The following is a 12,557-nucleotide window of genomic DNA, read 5'->3' on the forward strand; positions in this document are numbered from 1 at the left end:
TCATTGAATGGCCTACTCCTGCTCCTATCTTCTATGTTTCTATGATGGAGCTGTACAAAACGCTAGTTAGGCCACCGCTGGAATAGTGTGTGCAGTTCTGGTCACTACACTATAGGAAGGATGTAATTTCATTGGAGAGGGTGCAGAGGCGATTCACCAGGATGTTACCTGGGCTGGAGCGCTTCAGCTATGAAGAGAGACTGGACAGGCTGGGGTTGTTTTCTTTAGAGCAGAGAAGGCTGAGGGGGGGCACCTGATTGAGGTGTACAAAATTATGAGGGGCATAGATAGGGTAGATAGAAAGGAACTTTTCCCCTTAGTAGAGGGGTCAATAACCAGGGGGCATAGTTTCAAAATAAGGGGCAGGAGGTTTAGAGGCGATTTGAGAAAAAACTTTTTCACCCAGAGGGTGGTTGGAATCTGGAATTCACTACCTGAAAAGGTAATAGAGGCAGGAACCCTCAACATTCAAGAAGCATTTGGATGAGCACTTGAAACGCCATAGCATACAAGGCTATGGACAAGTGCTGGAAAATGGGATTAGGACAGGGCTTGATGGCTGGCGTGAACACGATGGGCCGCAGGGCCTCTTTCTGTGCTGTATAACTATGACATATGCAAATAGCACATTCGTTGATTAAAACACATTTATGTAGTACATTATCACGGCCTCACGATATCACAAAGCATCTCCTATCCAATTAATTACTTTTGAAGTGCAGTCACTGTTGGGGTGTAGGTAAACATGGCAGTCAATTGTGCACGGCCCAGTCTCACAAACAGCAAATGAGATTAATAATCAGTTTTTCTGTTTTTGGTGGTGGTGTGGTTGAGGAAGTAATGTTGGCCATGACACTTGGACAACTCCCTGCTCTTCAAGTAGTGCCACAGGAATATTTCTATCCAGAACAAGCAGACAGGGCCTTAGTTTAACATTTCATCCAACAATAGCAAACACCCACTGCTAAAGTATCAACCTAGATTATGTGCTCAAGTCTTGGAGGGGGATCTAAACCCACAATCTTCTGATTTATATTTATTCATTCACAGGATATGGGCGTCACTGGCAAGGCCAGCATTTATTACCAATCCCAAGTTGCTCTTGAGAAGGTGGTGAGCCATCTTCTTGAACCGCTGCCGTACGTATGGTGAAGATAAGGAGGTCCAGGATTTTGACCCATCGATGAAAGAACCGCGATACATTTCCAAGTCAGGATGGTGCGTGACTTGGAGGTAGTGGTGTTCCCATGCACCTGCAGCCCTGTCCTTCTTAAGTGGTAGAGATCATGAGTTTCGGAGGTGCTGTCGAAGAAAGCAAATACAGACAAGAATGCAGATACTGCAACCAATCCCTATTCTAGCCTAGAAAGAAGCAGGAGGAAAGTTTTAAGCTAGTGGTGAACTTGACCAAGGACAGTGCTATCCTTATGTTGCAGGTTGGCAATAGGTCTGCTTTGTAACAGATTGCCAAGTTGGAGTCTGCAGAGGTAATTTCCCAAAGGCATTACCAGATAAGTGTGCAAGGGTCTACTGCTAGTTGATAGCATAACAGCAGATATAGGCAGTCCATCTCTAATGCTGCTATTCTCCATGGCATGCCTTTCACATTATACCACTTAAACCACAAAAAGCAATTTGGGAATTTTAAAACCATTGCACATCAATTTAACTAGACCAGGTGACCAGCACAAGACACTGCAACATGCACTTTAGCTGCCTCATTACCCCCAATACTCACGTGAAGATTTGTTCTTTCAATCCTGAAGTTTTGCAAATGCTTCAATTATAGTCAGCTTTTTGGTGATTCAGCATTCGCACACAATTAGCTACTTTTATTTCCAACGTGAAAGTAAAATGGGGAAAGGAGCCAACAGCTGCAAGCTCAATTTAGGGTGGTTGGGGGGATCGTCAGTTTTGCAGGGGAAATGTGGCCCGCCGGGGCTTTCTCATCCCTTATCTCTAGTTTCCCCCCCAACATCTTCACCTTCCTATTGATCCCTAACTCCCATCACTACCCCAACCTCTTCCCCTGTGAACTACTAACTCAACACTATCTCCCCTATATAATAGCAAAATACTGTGGATGCGGGAAATCTGAAACAACAGAAAATGCTGGAAATACTCAGCAGACCAGGTAGCATCCGTGGAGAGAAAAACAGAGTTAACGTTTCAGGTCTGGGACCCTTCATCAGAACTGGAAAAAGCTGGAAATGTAACAGATATTAAGCAGGTGCAGAGACCAGGGGGTGCGGGAGGGGTTTAGGAGGGGAGGAAGGAGTAGAAAGAGCATGCTGTGAAAATGTTGCAAATGGGAATGGCAAAATCATACTGCATGAAAAACAGGGGCAGGGATTATGATCTGAAATTGTTGAACTCTATGTTGAGTCCGGCAGGCTGTAAAATGCCTAATCGAAAGATGAGGTGCTGTTCCTCGAGCTTACGTTGTGCTTCATTGGAACAGTGTAAGAGGCCGAGGACAGAGAGATCAGAGTGGGAGTGAAGCGGAGAATTAAAGTGACAGGCGACCAGAAGCTCAGGGTCACCCTTACGGACTGAACGGAGGTGTTCCGCAAAGCGGTCGCCAAATCTGTGTTTGGTCTCCCCAATGTGGAGGAGACCGCATCGTGAGCAGCGACTACAGTATATTAAATTGCAAGAGGTACAAGTAAATCGCTGTTTCACCTGGAAGGGGTGTTTGGGGCCCTGGACAGTGGGAAGGGAGGAGGTAAAAGGGCATGTGTTGCATCTCCTGCGCTTGCACGGGAAGGTGCCAGGTGAAGGAGAAGGGCTGTTGGGGGTGATTGAGGAGTGGACCAGGGTGTCGCAGAGGGAGTGGTCCCTTCGGAATGCTGAAAGGGGAGATGAGGGGAAGATGTGTTTGGTGGTGGGATCACATTGGAGGTGGCGGAGGATGATCCATTGAATGTGGAGGCTGGTGGGGTGAAAGGTGAGGACAAGGGGAACCCTATCGTGGTTCTGGGAGGGAGGGGAAGGAGAGAGAGCAGAAGTGCGGGAAACAGAAGACACGGTCAAGGGCCATGTCTACCACAGTAGAGGGGTATCCTCGGTTGAGGAAAAAGGAAGACATGTCGGAAGCACTGGTATGGAAGGTGGCATCGTCAGAACAGACACGGCGGAGACGGAGAAACTGGGAGAATGGAATAGAGTCCTTACAGGAAGCGGGGTGGGAGGAAGTGTAGTCCAGGTAGCTGTGGGAGTCGGTGGGCTTGTAGTGGATGCTTGTCGAAAGCCGATCGCCAGAAATGGAGACGGAGAAGTGAAGGAAGGGAAGGGTCGGAGATGGACTATGTGAAGGTGAGGGAAGGGTGGAAATTGGAAGTAAAGCGAATGAACTTATCTAGTTCAGGGCGAGAGCAGGAAATGGCACCAATACAGTCATCGATGTACCAGAAAAAGAGGTGAGGGAGGGGACCCGAGTAGGACTGGAACAAAGAATGTTCCACATATCCCATGAACAGGCAGGCATAGCTGGGGCCCATGCAGGTTCCCATAGCAACACCTTTAATTTGGAGGAAGTGAGAGGAGTCAAAGGAGAAGTTGTTCAATGTGAGAACAAGTTCCCACTCGGATCTCTCTGTCCTCGGCCTCTTACACGGTTCCAATGAAGCACAACGTAAGCTCGAGGAACAGCACCTCATCTTTCGATTAGGCACTTTACAGCCTGCCGGACTCAACATAGAGTTCAACAATTTCAGATCATAATCCCTGCCCCCATTTTTCATGCAGTATGATTTTGCCATTCCCATTTGCAACATTTTCACAGCATGTTCTTCCAATTCCTTCCTCCTCTCCTAAACCCCCACCCCCGTCTCTGCACCTGCTTAATATCTGTTACATTTCCAGCTTTTTCCAGTTCTGATGAAGGGTCCCAGACCAGAAACGTTAACTCTGTTTCTCTCTCCACGGATGTTGCCTGGCCTGCTGAGTATTTCCAGCATTTTCTGTTATTACCTATATCTCCCCCTCTGCCTTACCCCACTGTCACTCACCTCACCCTTCCATTGACTCCCAAGAGTGTGTGGCAAGAGGCTCCCTCGGCCAGTTTCCCTCAAAGAGGCATTATTTCCTTTAAAAGTTTAGCTTGTGTTAAAAAAATTAAATTAGAATGAAGACAGTATATGCCTTTCTTTTATCTCATGGATGTTAGAAATTAGAATGTGCCTCACAGGTATAAGGAAGTAGCAAATACCTTTTCTAAATGTCAGCAAACCACAGGACAGATAATTAGTTGGCTTCAAAATTTAAGAGTTGAAAATCTCTCCTACATCCTGTTTGTTTTTCTCCCCTCAGCTTAATGAACTTTCTGAAGTTTATAGACAAAAAAGGTAGAATAGGGGTTGAGGTCGTAGCAACGAGGAGGCAGGCAGGGCAGGGTTAGAGATGGTGGTGAGGGGAGTGGGTGAAGTTAGAGCATTGCAAAAGGTTGGAGGAAAGTTAAAAGGTCAGGGGGTGGGGTGGGGGAGGTAGAGAGAATCAAACACTGCTGAATAGTTTCCAGCTCCACTTGGAAATCAGAGGAAGTGGCCTACACTGCTGGAACCAGTGGCAACAATATGCTAAACCCAGGCAGGTCAGAGTTGGGAGGCAAAACCAGAAGACCATATTGGATCAAAGTATGGCCCAAAAATTAATTGCAAGCAATTTTCAGAGTTTAAAAAAAAACAAAGCAGAGCTGGCGGGTATTAGGGAGAGAGCTACTCACTGTGGGCCAGGCCAGGATGCACGGAGTGGGGAATGATTGAAGATATTGGTCGGGATGGTCATATCAAGAGGTGCAAGACTGCTTAAATGTGCAAATCATTGTCCTATGCCAGTTGTAGGGCTCCAATTGCAAATCTCAAGGACGAATGGGTGGTGAGTATGATGTGCACCAAGTATTGAGCTGCCTAACCTGTGGTCTATAAAAGGCCTAGGAAATTTTAATTTTTGTGGGCCACAGGTGCTCTTTCTGGGCAGACAAAAAAAACTCCACTGCCAGCCTGTTCGAGGCCCCCTCACCAGGATCGCCCCCCCCCCCCCCCACCCCCCAACCTGACCTGCCAACCAGGTTGAGAGAGAGAGTTGGCTGATTTCCTGTCATCTTACAACCAATTAATATATAAAATTTACAGTTCAATCCACTATCTAACGGAACAAAGGCAAAATTATGGGGAATACACATTAAAAGGGTACTGGTTAAATTTAAATTAAAAAAAAAATTAAATAAGTGTCTGCCTCTTTGCATTTGGAGCTATCCTTTTTGCCCACTCCATGTAGGCGTGTACAGCAGTATGATCCTGTCCTAAATTGACAGGGAAGTGAACTGCATGTTATTTAAATACACTGAAGACTTATAATAACTTGGCATCAGCATGTGATTGACAAATAAAAGTAGACCCAATGGGCCGGATTTTCCGACCCTCACAGGCCTCGCAAGTGCCGGTTTCAGGCATGCGAAACGCATACGCTGAAACCCGGCACTTGCGATCGGTCAAGAATTCTCTTGACAGATCATCCACCTGCCCGGGAGAAGGGCCTCTGCGGGCAGGGAGTTCCGCTTTCTGCACAACTTCCACCCGCTGAAAACCTTTTAAAAATCTTATGCCTGGTAAAAGCCGGCATAAGGCCTGCTTTTACCAGCATAAAAGAGTTTTTAAAAATCCAATTTTTTCCACTCATTTATAATTTAAAAGGTAAGTTTTTTTTTAGCTCTGTAAAAAAAACTTCTCCAAAAAATTAAATGTTTAAAATATTTAATGTAATTTTAAATAAGAGATTTAAACATTAAATAATTTTTTTTAAACTTTCTTTTTTAAAGTGATCCCCATTCATACTTTTGACAGATCTGTGCATAGAGACCTGTCAAAAGTGTGACGGGTGGTTCCCTTCTTTGATTGGTTCCTCATGGCCCACATGACCCCAGGGACGCTTGCGAACTGCATGCGCCCCTGGGATACTGGGCCTCTGCCCACACGCACCAGGAGAGGCCCAGGAACGGAAGTCTCGGGACCTATGGAGCCAGCAAGTGCGTGCGTAGATTTTTTCCGATCGGAGGCACCCGCATGCAGGAAGCCTCCGATTGGAAATTCAGGGTCATTATTTCACTCCATGCTTGAAATGTATTAAAGTCTTAGTCAAATGTGCAAAGAAGCCCACCTCAGAAATCTGACTGTTTGCTACTTTAACCTCATACCTGTACCAAATTATGAGGCAAAATATAGAAAACTTTACTTCCGTCCAAGGCATCAAGTTAACAGTGTGGAAACCAGGGCAATATGAGCACATCTTAAATTTGAAACTAAATTTTGGTATAGTGCACATTATAAGTTTGACTGCAAGCAAGACATGCAAAGTCTTGACAGGCCAAATGGCCTCTTCTGTGCTGTATACTTTATTTGAACCATTCTAGGATATTAACTTTCAAAGCTACAGCAAATTTGCACAATATTAAAAACCTACCTTTTGAAATCATGGCTCTCAGGCTTCTTGAAACAAAAGAACTTGAAAAAATCTGAAGTGCATTAGAAAAAAATGTAAATTCTTTAAATTTATTATTTATGCAAACACATGGAAACATGCTCATGTTAATTGAGACTCCATCCAGCTACAATTAAAATACAATTTTTACATCACATATTACAGATGTCCTCACAATTTGAACATTAAAAAGCTGAAGTCTATTAATAGGTCAGCTTATCCATAATCAGCTAATGACAACTCCTTTTAACATCAGAAAATTAAAATGATGAGATCTGAGAATCCAATGTCAGACAACATACTTTATTCTGATGAGGTTATCACACTTCACTGCCAACTGTTTCAGCAATTGTTTCATGTTTTTTAATTATCGGAAAAAAAGATCAAAACCCCTCAAGTGGTATGAAAAGTTTTACTCTATATTTCTGTACAATTCAAATAGGTTATGCATTGATAATAGCAAGTCAAACTCAACAATGATGCAGTAAAAGTAAACCATGTGGATAATTGTTTAGGATAGCTAGCTAGTGCAAGTGCAATAGTTTCTTTTATTCACAAACCATATTCAGACAATACTTAATTTGTACATGTTCATCATACTATTTCTTCTACATGAATTTTACTTCACTAGCATTAGTCTTCTTTGTACTGAAAGGTGTGTTTATTAAGTTTCCTTTCCTTTTGGAGTCCTGCTATATTCTTCTGAAAGGCTATCTACGCAATGCTCATTTATTACTTAATTTTTTTGTTCAAATGCATACTGAACTACATCTGTTTTAGATAAATTTAGTTCCAGAATGGTTTCCCAATGTGAAATGTTATGGGATAGATAAAATTTACAGAAGTATGAATTTGACTAATGGCATGCTGTATGAATTTTATTCAAATCTAAAACATAGATTTGTAACACTGAATGATTCACCCACTGTTTTTACTAAGACTAGAAATCCGTGTTCAAAGAGCAACTAGTAACAAGTTGGATAGAATGCAAAAGGCCAGTGCAGTGCAAGGAAGACTTTTCAACTTATGAAGCAGTATCTTTCACAGAAATGCACCAGACAAGAACAAACATTTTACAATATAAGCACCTAACGAACCCTTATGCTGCCAACACCAAGCTATTTTAATTTTAATACTGTTAAAACATTTTCATTTTTTGTTGGAAATGAATTCTTTTTAAATATATCTAACAATTTCTAAACAACTTTTATAAAAGATGATTTTTTGGGGGAAAACTAAATGGGTTACCACTAGAAAGTAATTTCTATTTACGTTACAAGTATAGTCCATAGTGATAGTTATAAGGTTAGAAATATTAGAATATAAAGTACATACTTTCAGGCAACAATAGGAAAAACTAGTGAATAAAAGCTCCAAAAAATGTACAAGTACAAATCAAAACCTCAAATTCCTCATTTAAAAAGTAAACACAAAACAAACCTGAAGTGTTCCAAGTCATTCAAACTATTTGGCAAATTCCATTTTACTAAAGTTTAGAAAATTCAGAAATGTCATTTCATTGTATTTCTCCTACAAATGTTGCATTCTTGAGCCACGTTGCAATGAGGCAATATTTCAGTACATACCGTCCACGTGTAGTTGATTATAAATTTATTGCTGGTACATGTGGGATTTCGTATGCAAACAGACTTTTTAAAAACTCTTTAAACCAGGTAATAAAGCAATGTTACATAAGCTTGCTTATGAAATAATCAAAACAATAATGCAAAATCCCTTCTTGTGGAGAATGTATTCTGAATATTTTTTTGAAATTAATTTGAAATTCCCTGCGGTTTCTATTTTTTTCTTTCACCTCTTAGGTTCCCCTTGTCCTACACCCCATCTGCCAGAAAAGACAGCAGAGTTGCTACTAGGCATCAACACTTTGTAACTTTCCAGGCAAAGAGCTGCCCAAGTAGAGATACTGTACAGGTTCCTTTCCTCATGTCCACCAAGCTCCATTCACTGATGGTGCAGCCAAGATCAGAAACTAATGGGAAGCACCAGTGTAAACCGGTTTCCCTCCCAGCATACAACATTGTATGCTGGGAGGAAGCAGATGTGTCAAATTCTGTGTATTATAATACTCCTGTGAAGTGCCTTGGGATGTTTTAACCATGTTAAAGGTGCTATATAAATACAAGTTGTTGCTGTTACACTGGCAATTCCCCATTAGTTTCTGCTTCCCTCCCAGCATATGGTGTAGTAAAACTAAGACGCTCCACCCCTAGGGTTCCCGAAAGAGGATTCATTACCCCTTTCCTCTTGTAAACTTGTGGTTGCTTCAAATACTTTTTGCAAGGCCTTGCTAAACAAATGTAAATTAAAAACTAAGATTTCCATAACTAATTTTCTAATACAGAAAGAAAATTGCTACATACTAACATACAAAATTTAACAGTTGATTGAAAAATCTTTACTGAATTACTTCCTTTTTAGTCCAGGTGTATTATAGATAGCAAAATCCATACATTCTTTAAATTCTTCATATGTTTTTGACATCGGTAGATTCAAACAATTGAGGCACGTTTGTCCTGTTGGAAATCTGTACTGAATTATTCCATCACTATGCAAGAATTTAATTGAGGGGACAGGATGAAAGCTGATGGGTGGAATGACATTTGTACCAGTTGCAAAAGTCAACATTCCCTCAAAAGAAGCTTTAGTTGTTCCATCTGAAAAGAAAAAAGTTAATTCACTAAAATGATGTACAGTTGAACATGGTTATACTGATCTATTTGGCCAGTAGCCCAAATGATCAAAACCAGCTGATTACTGTTGATTTTTTGTGTACCACAACACAGTTGAGTGATGCTAAAGAGCCAGTATTCAGTATAGAATGGAAGATCTTAAACTTAAAAATACAAGATAGTTTCTTGGGATGAATGTGTCTTGTACATGTTACAGTCTAGATTTCCCACCCTATATGTAACTAACTAATCAACAAAAAAGAAAAATTCCTTCTGGTGGATAATGTATTCTGAAATTTTATTTTTGAAATCAAAATAACGGTTTGCTCTCCAAGCAACATGGTCAGTCACATTATTCACAGCTCAAATACATTAATACACAATGTTGCATACAACTGTAACCAAGCTGTTTAAATTCGTTACGTGATAAAATACAGTGCCTGAATTTGCAAGTAGAACCTGCCTAATATGCCTTGATGCCACGAATTTAAGTAGATAGCTACTTCTAGATCAATCTCTATTCCCTGTGTTTTGTGACTACTCTTCAAGAAGGTTTAGCTACAACAGTCTGGAAGTGTCTTTGGGCCTATACCGTAAACAGAGCAATCACATCAGCAACCCCCTGCGCCCCCCACAAGTACTACACTGCTTTGGGGTGGCACTAGACAAAATCCAAGTACAAGGGATTCAATTCCAATCTCCGAGCTGGAGTGCTTTTGCACCTTGTGTTGCAGATGTGAACGGAATTCTCACTAGTAGTGTGTAAAAGTATAAGTGAGACATTCTTTCTTCCAGGATCACTAAGATTGGGTGAAGGAAAATATAACTTTTGGGAAATCTCAAACCAGAAAGCATGCAAGCTTTTTGATCTATTCAAGCAAATTTGCAAATGGTCAGAGACTGCTTTCCAAAGATGGAAAAGAATGAGCAACTATGAATGATCACCTGATACCTAAAATATATCTAATGCAAAACATCTTGGTGATAAACGGATTCTCTGCAAATTCTCCTTGTTGTAATATATCTAATCATCTTTTATGATTATTGTCCTTTGACAGGATCAGCCCAAAACTGAAACTAACTCATTTGGTTCCAACACCATTTTTGCTTCAGTCCCTTTTACGAGGAAGAGGTTAGATTATTTCAGCTGTACATAATAGATGCTGGTGATTGTACAGAGAGCAGTGAGTCATAAATATACACTGTAAAATCATAATCATACCTTCTGCATCTGCTAAGTAATCTCTCCAAAAGCCGATCACTCTAGATTCTGCAACTGTTCTGCTACTTCCATCTGGTGAAAAGTTGATTGAGAAAACTTTTCCAAATGTCTCTGCTGTTAACTTCTGAGGTTTGTAGCATAACAGCTCAGAGAATATTTCTGGGTACTTCTGAATATTTTCCAACACACCAAGAACCTTCAATCCTTCACGGAACCTGAGACAATAAGGAGGCAGAATATTATTGTGATACTGCTCAACTCGGTCTGTCGAAATTCAGAATTTGAAGCCTCACTAGCCCGTTTCAAGTATCAACACTAGAGGGGGAAAAAGACTACAGAAATAAGTTAGATCACCAGCATGGTAGGGTTTACAATCTTTGAATGAAAAGATCCTCCACATATTAAAGAAGTAGGCCAAGTTGCTAACAGGGAAAATAATTAAGATACTGGAAAGCATGCTGTACGATTTTAGTAACAAACACCTTTTTGTATGAAATTCCTGTTATTTCAACAAAAGCATTAAAATAAATGGGTTTACACCTTCATTAAAATGATTTAATATAAACACACAACTTACTAATTTTGGACATTGCAATTTGAATGCCTTTACTATATTCTTGGAAGTCAATAAAAAGATGCCGGGCATGTAACTGTCCTTTCCTCCATTATATAACAATACCGCCACTGGCCTGGCATACCAATTTTTAAACCCAGAGGTAGAACAAGTACAATAGTATTTTGGAAAAACAAGAGGGACTGTAGTTCTGTACACTGCACATGGTTTTTACACCTGACTCAGCAGCAAGGAGGAAGAATGAGATGTTGACGATTCTGCTATTCCCATTTACACTTCTTCTGGACCCATCGTTTGTTTCTTTACTTGTCCCATTACCATCTCCTTTTGCTTTGTACCATCATCCCTTTTGTCATTTAATCACTCCTGCCTACCACCCTATCACAGACCTTCCCTTTTGTTCTTTTCTCCCCTCCCCCTTTCTGTCTCTACACTTGCTTAAAACCTGGTATATCTCTACTTTTTCCAGTTCTGGTGAAAGGTCATCAACCTGAAACGTTAACTCCATTTCTCTCTCCACAGATGCTCCTTAACCTGCTGAGTTTTTCCAGCATTTTCTGCTTTTATTATAGGAAGAATTTGGTTGTGTTGGTTTAAAAGAAACATCCCCAGAACAGTCCTACCAAATTGACGTTAGTTAATAGATCTAAACAATAATGTTTAGTAAAAGCATGACTCAAGTAGCAGCTGCAACGGATGCTTTGTTACCTCTAGACTCGACTATTCCAACGCTCTCCTGGCTGCCCATCTAACACCCTCCACAAACTTCAGCTCATCCAAAACTCTGCTGCTTATATCCTAACTTGCATCAAGTACCATGCACCCATCACCTCTGTGCTCACTGACCTACATTGGCTCCCAGTCTGGCAATGACTCAATATTAAAATTTGCATCCTTGTTTTCAAATCCCTCTATGGCCTCACCATCTCGATAACCTCCCCCAGCCCTACAACCCTCAGCAATCTCTGCGCTCCGCCAACTCAGGCCTATTGCACATCCCCTATTTTAATAGCTCCATCATTGGCGGCTGTGCTTTGAGCTGCTTGGGCCTAAACTCTGGAATTCACTCCTTAAACCTCTCCACCTCTCTCTCCTCCTTTAAGATGTTCCTTAAAACCTACCTCTTTGACCATCTGTCCTAATATCTCATCTGTGGCTGTGTCAAATTTTGTTTGATAATGCTCCTATGAAGCGCCATGGGACATTTTACTACATTAAAAGGAGCTATATAAATGCAAGTAGTTGTTGTTGCTAAAACATGACTAAGGTTTGTCCACAAGGTGACATAGATTGGGTGGAATGCCACTTTGTCCTATCTGAAAGCTCCTTAGCTGCCAAGTGGTGATAATACAGTAACATTCAACCATAAATTTTACTAATCTTTCTTTGGCTGTGATCCATAAGACAAGTTAACCAGCTTTATGAAAAGCTTTTGCTCTGTAAATACAGTATCAGTTAAGTTCTCTCAGAATCCACAAATTAAATCTATATTCCAATTCAGATTTAGCAGGAAGAGGATGAGGAGGACTTCAAGGAATGGTAATTTTCTGCTAGAAATGGGAATTCAAAGATCACCTTAGATATAAATTTGGGA

General features: G+C 41.0%; 1 protein-coding gene across 1 annotated transcript in view; it reads right to left on the reverse strand.

The window, feature by feature from the left end:
• Positions 1-6,519: 6,519 nt before the first annotated feature.
• g2e3 (G2/M-phase specific E3 ubiquitin protein ligase) overlaps positions 6,520-12,557 on the reverse strand; it is a 105,596-nt gene continuing 99,558 nt past the window's right edge. The window contains exons 14-15 of the mRNA XM_086003419.1: positions 10,390-10,604; positions 6,520-9,152 (exon numbers count right to left, since the gene is read on the reverse strand). Coding sequence (XP_085859545.1) covers positions 8,902-9,152; positions 10,390-10,604 — 466 coding nt within the window. The 3' untranslated portion in view covers positions 6,520-8,901. The remainder of the gene's footprint in view (positions 9,153-10,389; positions 10,605-12,557) is intronic.

This window comes from Somniosus microcephalus, chromosome 12, assembly GCF_052327205.1.
Source record: "Somniosus microcephalus isolate GS21.2 chromosome 12, FLI_Smic_1.0, whole genome shotgun sequence".
Lineage (NCBI taxonomy): Eukaryota > Metazoa > Chordata > Chondrichthyes > Squaliformes > Somniosidae > Somniosus > Somniosus microcephalus.